Raw genomic sequence first — 17,577 nt, 5'->3', positions numbered from 1 at the left:
GTTTAGATCTATTCCAGGTCATCTTTCTGTCACCTCCTACCTGCATCTCCTTTCTGTGTGTATTTTTGTCATGATTTTCCTTTGAACTCTCATTTTAAAAAATGAAGGGGAAGGTTCCAACAGCTACTCTTTCTGCTTTGCTTATGAAGGGAAGCATGTGGCTTACTCACATGCCATGTCTCCTTTCTGGGCTTTTTAGTTAGCTTATCTGTGCGACTTCAGATAAGCACGCATTATGTGTGCTGATTTCTCAGGCTTTGGCAAATCAGCTGTCTTCATTTATATGCAAGTAGGCTTCTTTGGGTGTACATGCAGTGCAACATGAAACTTGACTGAAGTTGCTAGATTTTTTAGCACCAAGCAAGCTGCGTAAGTTTTTAAACTAGGTTCTTTGTAAAGTTAGTTATTTGCAATTATATCCTATAGAGTCAGCAGTGATCATTTTGCCAATTTAGAATTGTTTGTGCAGATGTAGGGTTTCTAAAATTTGCTGTTTTTCATGTTCTTCATATTCAAGCCTTGATTTAACGTGTTTTGATCATTTTTCTAATCTGCCATAATGCATAAGCAGCTTTCTGTGTGCATTTTATTCAGGAGACAGATGACAATGTATCCTAATTTTTTTTTTTTCACTGCAAGATGTAGATTTCAACTTAGTGCCCTTCCTTTTCTCAGGATTCATGTAAATATTAAGTATATCCAAACTTTGAAGAAACTACCTAAATATTGTATAATTCAGTCCTTAGAAAAAAAAATTTACCAAATATAATTTTGATGTTAATATAAATTTGAGAGCTATTATGTTAGCAGGCATCAGAGCCAGAAGTCCTTATATTCCTTTCTAAATTTCAGAAAAAATCAACTTTTTCAACATCATTGTACTTAGGAAGAGGGGAAAGAAATCGAGATTCCAACACTGTCTTTCTCTTTTTTTGAAAGCCATAATCTGCACTGTTAACACATTTTCAGTTGGGAAACTGTTGGAAGGCGCCATCTCCTGTGCACTGTGCAGGGCTCACAGCCATCCCTGGTCTCCACTGACGAGGTGACAGTAGCGCCACCCCAGGATGACAGTCAAAACTGTCTGTAGACGTTGCCAGTGCCCCTGGGAGGGGAGCAGAATTCACCCCTAATCAAGAACCACTGTTGTAGAAAGATGTCTCATCTTCACACAGCTGACAGTTACTTGCCTCTTCTGATTTTTACTTACCTATTTCTTGCTCTTACGTGACTCTTAATCAGTACATGATAGAACAGACAGTAAGACAGAACTGTAAGACCAAGAAATGTATAGTCTGTAATCTCCCTTCATCGTACCTTTTGTAATCCCCGATAAGAAAAAGTAACATGTCTTAAAAATTCAAGTGAACTTAAAATTTCATAGCTTAAAAAGGTAAAACAGGAATTGAAAGTAGACATTTTCTAATATTCTGAGAAGAAATAACTATTTTACATACATATATAGCCTCTTTATACTGTAAAAAGGAACAAAGAAATTAAAATTGAACACTGTAAAATATGGCAAATAGAACAGAAATCTGTTGTGAAGGTAACAACAACAAAAAAAGACCCCCACAAGCATTTCTCAGAATCTATGAATCTGTTGCTATACCTGAGCACGATGTTTACTTCTGAGTTTCTGGACCACAAAGAACAAAAGGAAAAAACCCTGAGTTGATATTGTAAGAGGTGACTTGATAGGATGCATAAAATTGTATACTGCATTGCATATAATGCAAAACTTACTTTCTTCTTTTCTTTTTCCAAGATAAAGTGAAATCTTTTCGTGCAGCTCTGCAAGAAGAAGAACAGGCCAGCAAGCAAATCAACCCGAAGAGACCCCGTGCCCTTTAAACAGCATTTGCTGCTGAAGGATCCCCAGAACCCTCGCTACTGTAACATAACAATGGTTCTCAGCTGTAAGGGCCGTTTGAAAGTTTGAAATCTTAAGTGTCTGTGGAAAATGTCTTGTCCCTTCACCTGAATGACATTTCAATTTTGTGAAACACTCTTTTGTCTACAAGATGCTTCTAGTCAGGAGGCACAACCAAGATTTGGGAATAGTGAAGCATTTTGTTTCATTTACCCAGATAGTGAGTTACTTTTGGAGATCCTTGCCAATTTTATTTTCTATATGATGAAGTAAGATTGTGGACTTGATCAGAGGTGAATAGTAAGGGGAAGCCACAGCATTTCCTTTTAATTCAGTTCAGTTTTCTTAGCAAGACTGAGCAGTTTTAAATCCTTTGCGTGCATGCATACCTCATCAGTGATTGTACATACCTTGCCCACTCCTAGAAACAGCTGTGCTCACCTCTTCCTGCTTTGTGCCTTGACTAAGGCTATTACCCTAAATTTCTGAAGCACAGCCAAGAGAATTACATTCCTTATTTGTCATTGTAAATTACCTTTATTGTGTGTACATTTTTACTGTAATTGAGACATTTTTTTGTGTGTGACTAGTTAATTTTGCAGGATGTGCCATATCATTGAATGGAACTAAAGTCTGTGACAGTGGACATAGCTGCTGGACCATTCCATCTTATGTGTAAAAAAGTCTGGAATTATGATTTTAAAACCATATAACATGTGGTTATAATTTTCTTAGCATTTTCTTTGTAAAGAACTAAAATATAAACTAGTTGGTGTATAATAAAAAGTAATGAAATTCTGGAAAGAGTTTTATCTTAGGATAATACATATATACGCAGTGTGTGTTCCAGTGTGGTATTAACAAGACTAATAGTGCAATTTGATCTTTACCAATACCATTACTTAAGTTGAAGTGTCCATTAGCACCCCAAAATGTACCTTTTAAATGGTACAGTTAAAGGAAATTGGCTTCTGATGCATGAATATGTACATGTACATTGAAAGTAGTCCATAATAGAACTGTTAGGTTTAAGTCAAGTGTAGACAGTACATAACTTATGTTGAAAAAGAATTTAAGCTAAAAAAGAGTTGACTTCGCCGTAAAAGGGCAGATCTAACGCAAGCTCCACCCATTACCTAATGTTTGATGTTTCACCACTATTTGGCGAGAACGACCAAATTCTCACCAATCAGTTCATCTAGGGCATGCTACTTTTTAAATGGTGGCACTTATTTTTACAGATTGCTATTCCAAGGAAGAAAACTGGCCACTTTTCATGTAAATATTTTGTTAGAAGATTTATCTGTCTCTCTAGGAGTTTTCCCTCAGTTCCCAGGATAGTGTCTAGGAGTACATTAACAAAAAGTCTCCCAGGGATATCTTGTTTTGATTTACTCTAGGGAACTACCAGCTCATTCCTGTGGGCTAAAGGGAAGCTATGAATAGAGAGTCATATGAGCCAGACTCCCTACTTCACTGTCCATAGAATTCAAAGGGTAGTTATGGAAAATCCTAACACCATGGTGAAAAGCTCCTCTGTAAACTTGAAATCTAGTACAAATGTAGATTTTCACAGTGTGCTTATTATTAATAAATTAAATCTGTGTAATGAGTTTTAGAGACAATTTACTTCAATACAATCACCTTTGTTTTGGAAGGAACTCAGGTTTTCTTGCAGCTGTGAGATATGTTCTACTTGTGTTTATTTCAAGGAGAAGAGGAAGAATGGAGAACTGTTAGTACTGACCTTACAGAGAATGTTTAAAAAGGTAGTTTCTGAGCCTAATCAACCTTCAAAGGGCATAGAGAGATACGTGAATTTACTCATTTTAAGCACAACAGACTAGTCTTAATTTATTATTTAAATTAAAAGGGTACTGTATCTGTGGAAGGTCTCCTGAAATTGAAATACACTGCCTTATACTATAAAGGCTTCATTCTGAATAGCATTCAAGGTATATTAAACATTAGTACCAGAAAGGATCTTGGTAGTATAACCCATTCTTTCCGTTTTACAGATAGGGAAATCTGAAGGTTATAAAAGGGACTAAAACTCGGCAGGCAATTCATAGGAGGACAGGGAAATAAGAGGGAAAGCTGAATTAAATCTTTAAAGATAGAGATGGTACAAGTAAGCTAAGTAGTTTTGTGCGATTTAAAAAAACCTACTCTTAAGCTTATGTAGTATTTATGTACAAAAGTGGCTTTATGCAGTTGTTATTTAAAGACTAACTTAGATTTTTTGGATCTGGATTAAACGTTCTTTACTTTCTCAGACTTGAAAACTGATATTCCTATTAATAATTAAAATTAACTAAAAATATACATTATTTTAGTTATATAGGAATGTTTTAATATATAACTTTGAGGCCAGATTTCTAAAAAATCTGTTAGGCAAATGACCTAGCTTTCCTTCTAGGTTCACTCGCTGTATGGACCCCTGTTAAAGTAATTTGGAGATTCCTTCTATTAGGTATAAAGAAAACCAAATGTCACTGAAAATATTTTTATTAATTAATTTCCTTATATAAATAAAATAGTCAACTACTATAATTCTTTGTTAAAGGGCATTTACGATATTGAGTATAATATTGATAATGATTTAAACATTGTAGCTAATTAAGACTTATTTATGACATCTATTGAAATTTTTAATTACCCAGAAATTATGAATCCTGGGAACCTGTGGTTGTGGCAGAATGGCTGATTGGGTTGGTTTGTTTTGAAATTGAAGAGCAGAGATTTTAACTTTAAAGTCAGTTTTGATTTGTAAAACTCTGAAATTTTAAGTCTATGACTTTTTTGTATGAAAAAAATCATACAGTCTTATAGTTCATTTTATTCTAGTTGAGATGCTTATTTACAAGGAATGCCTAGAAGTAATATATGCCTGCCACCGTGCGGTGGCAGTAGCAGATTCAGGCTTACCTAAAACCCTGATGCAGCCTGTTAACACTACAGGATTGCTAGAGGGATAGGCAGTGAAAGAAACTGTACGGGAAAACAAAGAATTCGAGAAGCAAAATAACATTTTAAGACAACTGCTTTACTGTACACATGAGTAACAAAAAGAAATGGTATGGGGAATATGTGACTAAATTAAACATTTCAACTTTTTTATGACTTCAAGGACAAAGGCCTAAAGAGCTGAAAGCCTAAAAAAGGTTCTCACAATAATATATAACACAGAAAATCAAAGGGTACCATCTTTATACACTGTTAGAAATAACTTGAAGTGTAAAGTTGTGCGTATCTGCGGCTCTTGAAGATTATTATCACCCTGCCTTGTATTATATATTAAACCAAAACAAACAAAAAACAGCAAAAAACAAAGAAACCTTGGACACTTAGAATTGACTTACTTTCTTAAAAATTCAGAGAACTAAATGGTGACAGTAGCAGTACATCAAAAGCAGTCAAGCACATAGTGTCCAAGCATAGTTCATTTTCTCAAACTATTAATATATAATTCCACTTTTTCTCCTTGAGCTTGAAAAACTTCTCTTCCAGATAACCTAAGAAAAATGGATACCTTCTGCATTGAATCCATGTAGCAATCTGAAAAAAAGAAACCAAGTGGGATGGTATTGAAATGCTAGTTTGTAGTAAGTAACAACACATACATAGTCCCTGTACCATGAGTTCTAAAACAGAAATACTCCTAAGATATCAGTAAAGAAACTTTATTCAATTAAGTTTATGAGATGTATATTGGTTAAAGCCACCTCATTTTGGTGTCTCTCCTGTCGTAGCCTATATGTCTTAAAGCATGATGAATTTAACTAAAATAATCTTAGACCTACACTAACCCTGGCCTAAGAGCACATTGGTACTTGTTCCATTTCAACCTGGTAATGAATGCAAAGCTGTTTGGAATTAGAGACAGGAGAGAGATGAATGGCTAATCTCATGTGTCCTTTCTTCCTCTCAGAGCTCAGTTATTCAGACTCAAATGCTTCTCTCTGGATACCTATGTACTTATCAGATCACTGTTTTAGTAAGCTGCATGTTTAGTAACCTTGCAGAAAATTAATAAGAATGAAGGAAAATAAGATGAAATATTTCTATTTAGACCTGCCTGAGATTATTTTCAGAATGGCCCGTAAGAACCAACAAGATGGGTTAAGATATCTAAAGATGGGTACTTAGGGATAATGTTCAACTCCTGGCATTAACATCTCATGAAGACAGTAGTACTGCTAGCCTGCCAGTAAAATATAAGTGTCATTTGTCTCAGTTACATACAACTGTGTTTCTAGCATAAAAAGTAAACCAGTGACTTTATCAATCTACCCTCTTTTTTTCAGCCTCTAGATCTTGGAAGCTTTAAAAATGAATTGGTTAAAGAGACAAAAATTTATGGTTTTTTAGTTAGGAAATCAAAGTGTTAGTGATTAAGAAACAATGAATGCAGGTCAATTATTACCTGAGTATTTGACACCTTACTCTGCTTTCGTAAGATTTACTTGCTTAATCGAAGGAAAACAAATTTTGCTCTATATTGCCCAGTTAATTATGACACCATTCTTTCTTTCTTTCTTCAGGTGTATAGAACTTGCCTCAGTCCATGAAATAAGTTACCGAACCAGTTAGAAATGATAACCAGATATGATTGTAACTAATATTATTTCATACTTAAAAGCTATTCTCAGTAAAGAAGATGCAACTATATGTATTGTGATTCTTCTACCTGAAAGGCTACTTTGAAGACTATTAAGACTATGAATGGGAGTTGGGGGAGGGGGCTGGAAGGGAGAAGCACACACACCATAACTCACACTGTCACAGAGGTTATCTCCAGGCTTGGACTGTTTTCACTTACTGTTCTTACAGAAAATGTTCATTCTGCTGCAGCTAACTAGCCTCCATCTTCTACACCAAATACTATTCCATGCCATGGAAGTGCTATGCAATAACTCCCAGGTAGCACCTTATAACCGCTTAAAAGCCTTTAAGTCTCTAAATATGAAGGTGTCACAGTAAAGAAATGTAAACATGTAGTAAAAGGAAAATGTAGTTACCTGATGAAATCATCTATGTCCATGGAACGGGCCCGCTTGTCACTAAAACCTGTGCTGGTTAGGATTTGCTGTATTTTATCTGCTATGCTGAAATCTTCTGGTATTATCTATCAATACAAGATTCAGAATAAATGAACAACATATCTTTAATGAAGTCACCTTGACTCTTTTTTTTTTTTTTCAGTTCAGTGAGTCGTAAACAGTCCCCTTATCTCTTCATGATAGTTTTGGAAAGCCTATCTGTCGATAAGACTTGCATCTCTTAATTCATTAAGTGGTTGATGTTCAGCACATACCAAATATTCGTGTATACTGCCCTTTTTCTTCTTAGAAATTCTGAAATAGTTGTTTCAGGATTCGCAGAGTACTTCATAACATAATTAAAGCTGTAAACTAAGTTTTACAGCAGTTGTTAATATCTTTTAAAAATAATATTTTCTTGGCACAAATTTCATTAAATGAGCTAGCTAGTTTTTCTCAAAGATAGCCTCTCTAACCCTTGAGAATGCTTCACACTTCACATCTTCCATCCAAAAACTTCTTAATCCAATTTAGTATTTCCTGTGTAGGTAGTTGTTCAGAGATTGTATTCATAAAATGGAGGTAGCTACGCTACTGGTACATTAAACCACGTAAGAACTGAGTGAAAAAAAGGAAATTTGCTTTTATCTGCCACTCTGTTTAGATTGGAAAACTAAAAAATTATCAAACATCATAGTCATATATAGATGTCTCTGTGTTTACACAACTAAAGAAAATGTTGCACAGATAATGGTAGGAGACATGAGGTTCACAACCAGAACTTGCCATTTATCCCTTACTTTATTCTAATTATTTCAATTTCTGGGTATGAAAAAAAAGTCACTGAGAAAAAGGTAACTTTAAATTTTTAATTTCTATGTGAGCAACAAGCAAGAAGGGATGGCCCCAATTCAAAAGCTAGCAAATACGTTTAAGCTGAGTAAGTTATACATGGTTAAAATTTGGGAGAAAATTATGACTCAACTGAATCTTTTTATAGCCAAAAGAAAAAAAACTGTCAGTAAAAAAGGACAGGGTATTCAAGGCTGCTCAGATACATTCTACAAAGTATACAGCAGCACTGACCTATTAAAGAGTTGGCGTTCTCCTGTTAGATACTATCTTTTAAGGGTCCTATGAAATGTTCAGAATTAAAGAGTTTTGTAATGATATATGAAACAGGAAATGGACATTTTAAAACACAACAATTTATTGAAACAACAAAGACATTTTGTGCTTACCATATTATGGATCGAACAGTGAATTCTGTAGTTTTTTTCCAATAGCTGTTGCACTGCACTTGACCTATAAAATGGGTCATAAAGAAATTATGCCACTATTATTCCAAACAGATTATAAATTTCTTTTACTATAAGATTAAGCCTGTGTTCCACATGGTAAAATTAAAGAACTAAAAAAGGCTGAATATTTAAACTTCTGAAATAATCACAACTACTACTATTTAAATAATAGTATCTTATACATATCTTAAGGAAGTTTTAGATTACAAAAAACATAATCTCAAAAATTAGTTTTTTCATTGTGGCTTTCACCATTTTTTTTTTACCTTGGGCCCCAAATTGCTATTATATTTTTCCAAGTTAAAATGCCATGAATCTTTCAAAAGTGTGGGAAGGGGTCCATCTGTCACCTCATTTTTTCCAAAGAAAAGCAGATGTGGGGTATAGTTTTTGGGTTTTTCCCATTTTTCATAAAAAACAAACCTGATCTAATTCCCAAGTCCAGGAACTTTTCTTCATTAAATTCTCCTGCCTCCCAAAGTACAAAATTTTAAAGTGTGTCTGGACATGGATAATGTGTATGCTTTAGGGTAATACTGTTCAGGAAAATGACCAAATTTTAGCGCTCAGCACAGTATCTGAAGCACTGATCCCTCATATATCATAAATTAGTAAAATACTTACTTAAATGCAGCAGACAATGTCTTGTTTTTCCTAACAAAGGTGATCCTTACTAGGCCATCCCATTCCTGAAACAGTAGATGGTATTTTCTTAGAAAATATTAAGCCCCACTGATACCTAGTAGGTACAATTTTGTCTTACTATATAAAACTAAAAGCCTTCTGAGGTGATAAAAATGTTCTATATCTTGATGTGTCTGGTTCATATATACAAAAGTAAGATCTATACTTGATTTTCACACTTTTGTGTACCTCATTGATTATTTTACCCTCAATTTTAAAAATAGAAAACATATTTGTGCCACATCGGAACAAAGAACATTGCATTTATTTAAATCTAAGTATCGTTTTCAAAAGAACATGACTTAAAACAGATGTGATTTAGAATACAGCCTGTGTAATACATCTAGCTAAACCTCGCAGGAATAGCTGACAGCCACACCACCGCCACCAGCTACTGACCACATAAGCATCTTTTTATCTAATGTGATTGCAGTGAGATTTTACATCAAGTCATATGGCTTTCTTCTCTTTTTAAATGGCAAAAATTAGAATTCTGATTAAACAGTGTTACCCATACTATTACTTTAACACAACTATTTTCATTTTATCTTGTTTCCCATGTCTTATTCAAATAGATACATGTTTTCTGTAGATGTAAATCTTCAGCAAACTGCAATGGTATTCTAATCTTTATCTTTGCAAACATTTTCCATGCTGTTTTGAGTCTTCAACAACTATGTTGTGTCAAATATTCCATCTACTCCATCACAGGATGTACTATAATTAATATTCTCCTATTTAGACATTTAGGTTGACTCATTTTTCTGCTGCTACAGACACACATCTTCCACCTTGGACTTTTTTTCCTTTTACTGAATGACCCTATTTTAACCTCACCTGAAAATTGATAGGTGGTGGTGGATTCTTAGGTTCTATCCTTACGACACTGGATTCCACCTTGGGTGGTGGTCTGAAGTTATTCTTTCCAACCTGTTAATCAGAAAATGTTTAAAGTAGTCCTCTCAAAAACAACTTTAAATAATAATCAGGACTTCCCTGGTGGCGCAGTGGATAAGTGCCAGTGCAGGGGACACCGGTTCAATCCCTGGTCCGGAAAGAGTCCATGTGCCAAGGAGCAACTAAACCCGCAAGCCACAACTACTGAGCTGGCATGCTTCAACTACTGAAGCCCACATGCCTAGAGCTTACGGTCTGCAACAAGCCACTGCAATGAGAAGCCTGTGCACCACAATAAAGAGCAGCCCCTGCTCGCCACAACTAGAGAAAGCCCACACAAAGCAACAACTGCAGCCAAAAATAAAATTTTTTTAAAAAAGAGTAATCATACATGCTCTCCTCACAGAAGGCACAGCTAGATGTTCAATGATGAGTTAAGCCCCATCATTTCAACAACAGTCACTTACTTTCATTAGATGGTCCACACGTGCCAACAGCTGTGTGTTAATTGACAGTCTGCAGTATAACTTATCTCCAGGTTTTGCAACCAGTCGGAGAGCAAATTCTCTTTGAAACATTAGCACAGCACATCTGAAAAGACAGCAGAAAGGAATAAACAGAGAAAGGTCATTTTCAACTATAAATGTATTTTAACTTCAATGACTTTTCTTAGGTGGGAAACTAAATCAATAGCTGTGGTTAATAATAGCTGGCCAGAAGGGACAACAGTTTCAGCCTGAGCCTTATTCCCATAGAATGACGGGCCACCTTTGTTTTTCACTGTATAATGGCTGTAGCTCTAACCCCTTGTGAATGTAAGCCCTCAATGATCAGATGAGAGAGTATTTCAGGTTAACAAAAGTTTCACGAAACTATAATCACCTGGTTGACATGAAATAAATGCCCTCTGATATATTCCATTCCATGTCATTTTTTAAAAAAGTGACAGTCATGGCTCATTAAATTTATTTTATACCTACTAAGGAGTTTTTGACCTGCAATTTGAAAATCACTGCTACAGAGTGTACTAGAAACCAGTTAGCAAGGACACTTAAGAATCTAGACATAAGAAATTTGACCTGGGCTAACAACAAAAGCGTAAGAAAATATGGAAAGGCCATCTGGTCTCAGAAGCACGACTCAGACCACACCTCTCCCAAATAACTCTAGCAACTGCTAAAGAATGTGAGAGAGCGAGCAGCACACAAATTGATACTTTCTACAAAACAAACTCTCCAGTAGTTTTTCAACTGAATTAACCTTAATCTTTGGCTATCTGTGTTCATGGCCTAAACTGTAATTTTTCTAAGGCTTGGCAGTAACTTTAGTCTTCTTGTCACAAACCTGAAAAAAGGTCGGTGCAACAACAGCTTGAAGACAAAAGGAGATGAGATCTGGAAAAGAATTAACAGGTTATTTCTGGGAAAGACCCACCAGAGAACCATTTAGTAAATATAATGTTCCTACATTTTGAGAACATACCTGATAAGGCAAATTTGCCACACAAGCATCAAAGAATGGCAGATCTGTTTTTAACACATCACCCACCATTACTTGAAGTTTGCTGGCCAGAGGCCTGATAATTTAAAAAAAAAAGCAATTAAAAAGAACATTGTTTCATGAGATTGAAATGTACTTTAATTCTATTATGTATACTCACGTGCCCTGAACTCTTTTGTGAAGTTCAGCTACTAGCCTTGGGTCAAGTTCACAAGCAATTACCTAAATTTTAAAAAAAAAAAAATTTTTTTTTGTAGGTTAATTATGGAGAAATCTTTTTCTGTTAACTCAATAGGAACTTACATTATTTAAATGAATTAAAATTCTTTTCCCAATTCCACCATCATTATTCTTCAATTGTACTCTACCAGTGTATTTTAAAGAACTTACCTGAGGAGAATTTAATGAAGAGATGATTTTACAAAATGCAGCAAGGGGGTTAAAAGGAACAACAAAAATCACCAGAAAAGTAGGCAGCCAGACTACATGACTGTTCTACCCAAATACTTCACAGGATTACTGTGCTCATATGGCTCCACGCTTTGTAATTCAACTGATGATGAGAAAAAATACAAAATATGTCTTTGCAGTAAATGTTCTTTGGAAGCATACAAAGCAACTGCTCTGAAATGAGTAGGTCACTTCTCTCACCTACTAAGATCCAAAGCATATAGCAGAGATAATTTCTCAAGTAAATGAAACGGGATACCACATAGGCTGAAATTTTATTTCAGTATAAGCTGAGGTTTTGCGGACTTCCAGGAAGACCCTGTCTACAGAGCACATATATGTGAGGTTTAGGTCTGCTTAGCTCCCAGATCCATTCTCCAGCTTTGCTGTACCTGTAGGGTAATATAGTCCAGCTCCCTCGCCCTTTGACTTCTTGTTGGGCTAGGCTAATGGAAGGCATTACTGGTTCCAAGGGGTGGGGTTGAGTAGTTCCTAATGCCTGCGCCTGCCTTGCACAAGTTCTGGCAGTGGCCGTGTTTGGCTACGAGTGGTCCCTGTCCCTGCTCTTTCTGGGCTCCGGCAACACATTTCCCTCCTCTTGTCCCTTGAGGTTGCTCGATGGTAACTGTTTCCTGCTGTTGATAGTCCCTAGGTTTTTCACTAAATGTTTACTGGTTCCCTTAACATTCTCACATCTTGTCAATGGTCTCTTCACTGAACTCTCCTCAGATAAGTTCTCTGTTGCCTGCATCTACCAGAAGACACAGCAATGATCTGACTTAACTGGAACTGGATCCACCAAGAGACAAAGAAGGTACCAGCAGCAGGCAGGTGACACTCCAGTCTCAGAGGCCTGTGCTGGATCTCCTCCAAAGTTCCAAGTCCAATAACTCCAATCCCCTTGCTTTGTTCCCCTGAGCCGAGAGGTGGTAGCTGCTTTTTGTAATTCTACTCTTGGGTTAACCTCAGTGTTTTATTCTCTTGGTCCTCTAACAACCATGTAACCAATTCCCTGTACTGAAGTATCCAATGTCATACGTTTTCCTGATTGATATACTTATGTTTTTTTCTTTTAATCCATTAAAAAAAATTGAGACATAATTGACATAAAACATTAGTTTCAGGTATACAACACAGTGATTTGATATATATATAACATTCATGACCACAATTACAATTTTTTTCTTGTGATGAGACTTTTTACTCTCTTTGCCAACCTTCAAATGTACTACAGTGTTGTTAACTATAGTCATGATGATGCCCATTACATCCCCAGGACATATTTATTTTATCCTGGAAATTGGTACCTTTTGACTCCCCCCAATTTGCTCATATTTTATAAAGTTTCTAGCAAAGGAGCAAGAGTTATTGTTAAAATAACAGCAATTCATTAAAACAGATTTATACTTGTAAACCACCTAAACTTACTCACATGATACCTGATACCAAACACTAAATCCTCTCTTTACCTTTTTTGCCTTTTCCAGCAACTTTACAGTCATATTGCCAGTTCCAGGTCCAACCTCCAGCACCACATCAGTTGGTCGTAAGGCAGCCTACAAGCAAGCACAACTACTTTAGCTTTACAGGCACGTCTGAACACATAATTTAATTTACAGCAAAATAGCTTTACTCAAAAGTGCACAGTTAGGAGATCTTATTCTGACTTCATTTTTAGGAGATGGCTTCATGATCTATGTTTAAAAAAATTATCTCATTAACATTAGGCACAAGTGGAAATTGAACAGTTCTCCTAACTTGGGGCAATAGTTAGGAGTCAGAGAAGTAGGAACAGCAGTTCTGAGTGGCATTCTCCTTCCTATCTTTGAAATGATTCCAACAGCACCTTGTTACCAACACTATTATCACTAGGTTCAAAAAGGAAGGACCAAAATGATGAACCATAGCATGTTGTACTGGTATTTCTCAATTCCACATCCATGTATGGTTTCAGGGGTGCAGAAGGATCCAGAAATTGTACACAAAAATTAATGTCAGTCCAGTGGTTAGGACTCCATGCTTCCTCTGCAGGGGGCCGGGGTTAGATACCTAGTGTGGGAACTAAGATCCCACAACCCTCAACATGTGGCAGAAAAAAAATGTATACGTATGCACATAGCTGGAGTATTCTGAGTCTGTAACTTTCATCACATGCACAAAGGAATTCATGAGCCAAAAAGGTTAAAAAGCTAGGCCAACTCTCATTTTGCATACAACATTAAGTTGACATCTCTCACCCAGGTAATGTCCTTTCTACAGCGCCAGGATACTTCCTTTGCAACCATGAAAGTAATCTTCACCACCTATTGTTTCACATCCTAGCTCCCAATCATACAAAACAATAAGAAAACATCAATAACCCATGCAGGAAGAATACTCTGAAGAGTTTACATGTGGCATTGGCTTATAACATGCAGGTTTCTCTGGGGAACAAACTTCCAAAGGTGTCTGGATATAATTTTAGGGTTTGCAGTAAACAAAAACTAACAGTGATAGATGCTGCCTAGAAAAAGTGATTGGTAATAGAAGAAAAATCTGGAATTGAACAGGTAGAAGTGTCAAGCTAAAAAGTAAATAATCTACAGAAAGATAAAAGAATTTGGAGTCAGAACCCGAGACTCACAGAATAAAGCAAATCATATTGAAGAGAACTTGCGAATCCTACACAATTCTTCAATTCATTCCACAAGTATTTATACAGCATCTATTTTCTGTCAGGAATCCTATCTGTGCTTAGATATTCCTAAAATTAAAATCAATAACCCAGTAACTCTCTCCCTCTCCTCTTTCGCACCCACCTTATCGATAATGCTGTTAACAATGAGAGGATTTTTCAAAATATGCTGCCCAATCCCCGTGTTGAACATGAGTCCTGCAATAAAACATGAAATAGCCTTAATTTCCCAACTAAAAACATTAGACCGTCCCAGAGAAGAAAACAGGATAGCTAGGGGACGGTATCTGCTCCAGCTAGGGGTGCCAAACGTCACGCTAAGGAGCTGGATGACAGACTGTTTTAAGGCCACCCCTTCCGTGAAGGAAAGTCAGAGGCGGCGCGCGGGGCCTGCGCTCGTCGCTCGGGCAAACCCGGGACTCGCGCGCTCCCGGCGCCCGGTCTCACTGTCCCCGCCAGAACTCCGCCCGTGCCCCGGCTCGGTCCCACCGGAAGTCCCAACCCAAGGGACCCCAGCTCTCTCGCGGCTGTCCCCACCTCCGGCGCTCTTCAGCTGCCCGCGTTGTTGTTGCCGCTCGCGGCGGCGGCCGCTAGCCGCTGATTTGATCTTCGGCATCTCTGCAGGCAGAGAGCTCACAGGCCGAGGAAGTCAAGAAGGATCCGAACCCGCAACCTCTAGTCTCCGCACCACGTGGGAATCACCAGCCCGCACCACCAGCACCCTATCGGGCCACGCGGGGGTGGGGCGAAAACACGCCCCTCGGTTTGCTCCGGGGTCCGCCCCCAGAAAGAGGGCGGGCCTTTGGAGCCCGATGGCCGCCTGGAATAAGCTCGGCCTCCCGGGAAGCCTAACCTCGGAAGCCTACAGATCCCAGAAGACACCGCGCTGCCGATTCTGGCAGTTTGGATTGGCTAGTTTAGAATCGGGGGCGGGGCCTTGCCCCAACACGCACCAAGCTAGTTAAATAGGTTTGGGTGTGGGACCTCAAGGAAGTGGAGGAAGCTTAGGTTACGTAATGCAGTTAGGCTTGTGGATGCTTTATCAGGCTAGGTTGTTGAATCGCTCAAATCCAAAGAAAATTTATGTCATGTATTTCTCTCGTGTATCCCAACCGATTGTGGGTGAGGATCCCAGGAGCTTGGGAAGAGGAGCTTGCTCCTTTAGCGGGAGTGAATTCTCCGCTGCTTGTATTACGGAAAGTAACTCTGAAAATGTAATTATGTGCTTAGTTTGACTGGACCTACTGGTGGTTTCGCTTCTTTCTGTGGCACGTCATTAATTTCCTAAACCTTTCCATATTGAGCTCTTGCTATGTATTAAACACTGCTGGGTGACGGAGATTCGAAGGTAAATAGGAAACTGACCTCAAAGTTTATTCTATTGAGAGAGTTAGACAAAAAGTCTGAATCTGTAAATGTGGTCATTGTTATGTATTGGCTATTGTGATAGGACGCTGTATCTGACTGAAAGTTACATGAACACAATGTCCGTGTCTGTTTTAGCTGTCAGCAAAATGTTTCTGTGTGTACCTATTTACCTGAAGAAGCAATCTGTTTTTACCAAAGCTGACTTCTCTTCCCTGCAGAATTTATTGTGTGCATTCCCTAGCCTTGCTCTTTCTTTGCTGTAATTCTAATTTAGGAAAAAATGTGTATACCCTGTTAGCAATTTCAACTGTCTCTTAATTCCATTGATCATTGATTTATTCCACAATTCTGGAACATCCACAGTGTGCCGGGCACTGTGTCAAATGTTAGGAATTTAGAAAATTAACATGAATGACAATTCCTGCTTTTAAAGAACTTTCAAGAGAGGAAGACATTCAAATAATTACAGTAATAGCACCATTTGCCGATATATCTTTTCACCATTTCAAAGTTCTCTAAAATAGGGGCTTATCATTGTGTTCATAATACAGATGAGGATGTGTTCATAATACAAAAATGTTAAATATCTTGCTCAACATCACACAGTAAATGACAACTGCATCTTGAAACTCGTTCTGTATTCTGAAGACAGTGTGCTCTAAAAGAGGAATGATCTTAGCACTATAGCTAATACTTGCGGTGACTGGGGAGCATTTTCAAAATAGAATATTTGAGCTGAATCATTAAAGGCCAACCAAAAGTTAGCCAGGGAAAGTTTGAAAATTCAAAGGGAAAGCACTAAAAAAAGACTGGATATAAGAGTATTTGAGGAAGAAAAAGAAACTTGGTATAACTGAGAAGTAAACAGGTAATGTAAATAGGAACTTATGGTGAAGGGCCTTGAATGTTACGCCAAGGAGCAATGGTAATCATTGAGAAATCAAAATAACCATTTTGCCCTTTCTGCTCCTCTGCAGCTGTGAGAACTGCTGGAGATCATACAATAGAATGTATCGGAAACATAGATGGGCTCCCCATATATGCTGAACTCTGAGGCCAGCCTAGCCAGCTCTTCCTGAATTCGCTCTAATCTTCCTCTCCCATTCTCCGTGCTGCTGCTGCTGCTAAGTCACTTCAGTTGTGTCCGACTCTGTGCGACCCCTTAGATGGCAGCCCACCAGGCTCCTTTGTCCCTGGGATTCTCCAGGCAAGAACACTGGAGTGGGTTGCCATTGCCTTCTCCAGTGCATGAAAGTGAAAAGTGAAAGTGAAGTCGCTCAGTTGTGTCTGCCTCTTCGCAACCTCATGGACTGCAGCCTTCCAGGCTTCTCTGTCCATGGGATTTTCCAGGCAAGAGTACTGGAGTGGGGTGCCAATGCCAAATCTTAATTCTTCTCAGGCCTCCTGCCTTACCACCTCCTTAGCTCCTTCTCAGCAGAAGACCTTGCTTTTTACGTGACAGAAAGAGCACAAGATCACCTGCAGCACACTCTCATCTTCCTGGGTCACGGTACTACCCATGGGGTGGGAAGGGAGAGTACTGCTGCTGCTGCTGCTGCTAAGTCGCTTCAGTCGTGTCCAACTCTGTGCGACCCCATAGACAGCAGCCCACAAGGCTCCCCCGTCCCTGGGATTCTCCAGGCAAGAACACTGGAGTGGGGTGCCATTTCCTTCTCCAATGCATGAAAGTGAAAAGTGAAAGTGAAGACGCTCAGTTGTGTCCGACTCTTAGCGACCCCATGAACTGCAGCCCACCAGGCTCCTCCATCCATGGGATTTTCCAGGCAA

At 38.1% G+C, this 17,577-nt stretch overlaps 2 protein-coding genes across 9 annotated transcripts in view; one reads left to right on the top strand and one right to left on the bottom strand.

The window, feature by feature from the left end:
• Positions 1–7,048, top strand: part of KIF2A (kinesin family member 2A) — a 71,771-nt gene extending 64,723 nt beyond the window's left edge. For all 8 annotated transcript variants that reach the window (XM_015101286.3, XM_015101283.3, XM_060400406.1 and 5 more), the window contains one exon: positions 1,769–7,048. In XM_015101286.3, coding sequence (XP_014956772.1) covers positions 1,769–1,854 — 86 coding nt within the window. In that variant the 3' untranslated portion in view covers positions 1,855–7,048. The remainder of the gene's footprint in view (positions 1–1,768) is intronic.
• DIMT1 (DIM1 rRNA methyltransferase and ribosome maturation factor) lies at positions 4,899–15,155 on the bottom strand. Its single transcript, XM_015101287.3, has 12 exons — positions 14,959–15,155; positions 14,546–14,619; positions 13,217–13,303; positions 11,458–11,519; positions 11,280–11,373; positions 11,142–11,191; positions 10,265–10,388; positions 9,738–9,830; positions 8,841–8,905; positions 8,157–8,220; positions 6,895–7,001; positions 4,899–5,431 (listed from the first exon to the last, which is right to left on the bottom strand). The coding sequence occupies exons 1-12, from the start codon at positions 15,035–15,037 to the stop codon at positions 5,389–5,391; spliced, it is 942 nt and encodes a 313-aa protein (XP_014956773.2). The 5' UTR covers positions 15,038–15,155; the 3' UTR covers positions 4,899–5,388.
• Positions 15,156–17,577: the final 2,422 nt, after the last annotated feature.

The sequence above is a fragment of the Ovis aries genome, chromosome 16 (genome assembly GCF_016772045.2).
Source record: "Ovis aries strain OAR_USU_Benz2616 breed Rambouillet chromosome 16, ARS-UI_Ramb_v3.0, whole genome shotgun sequence".
In the NCBI taxonomy this organism is placed as follows: Eukaryota; Metazoa; Chordata; class Mammalia; order Artiodactyla; family Bovidae; genus Ovis; species Ovis aries.
This window is presented reverse-complemented; position numbering and strand designations above follow the sequence as displayed.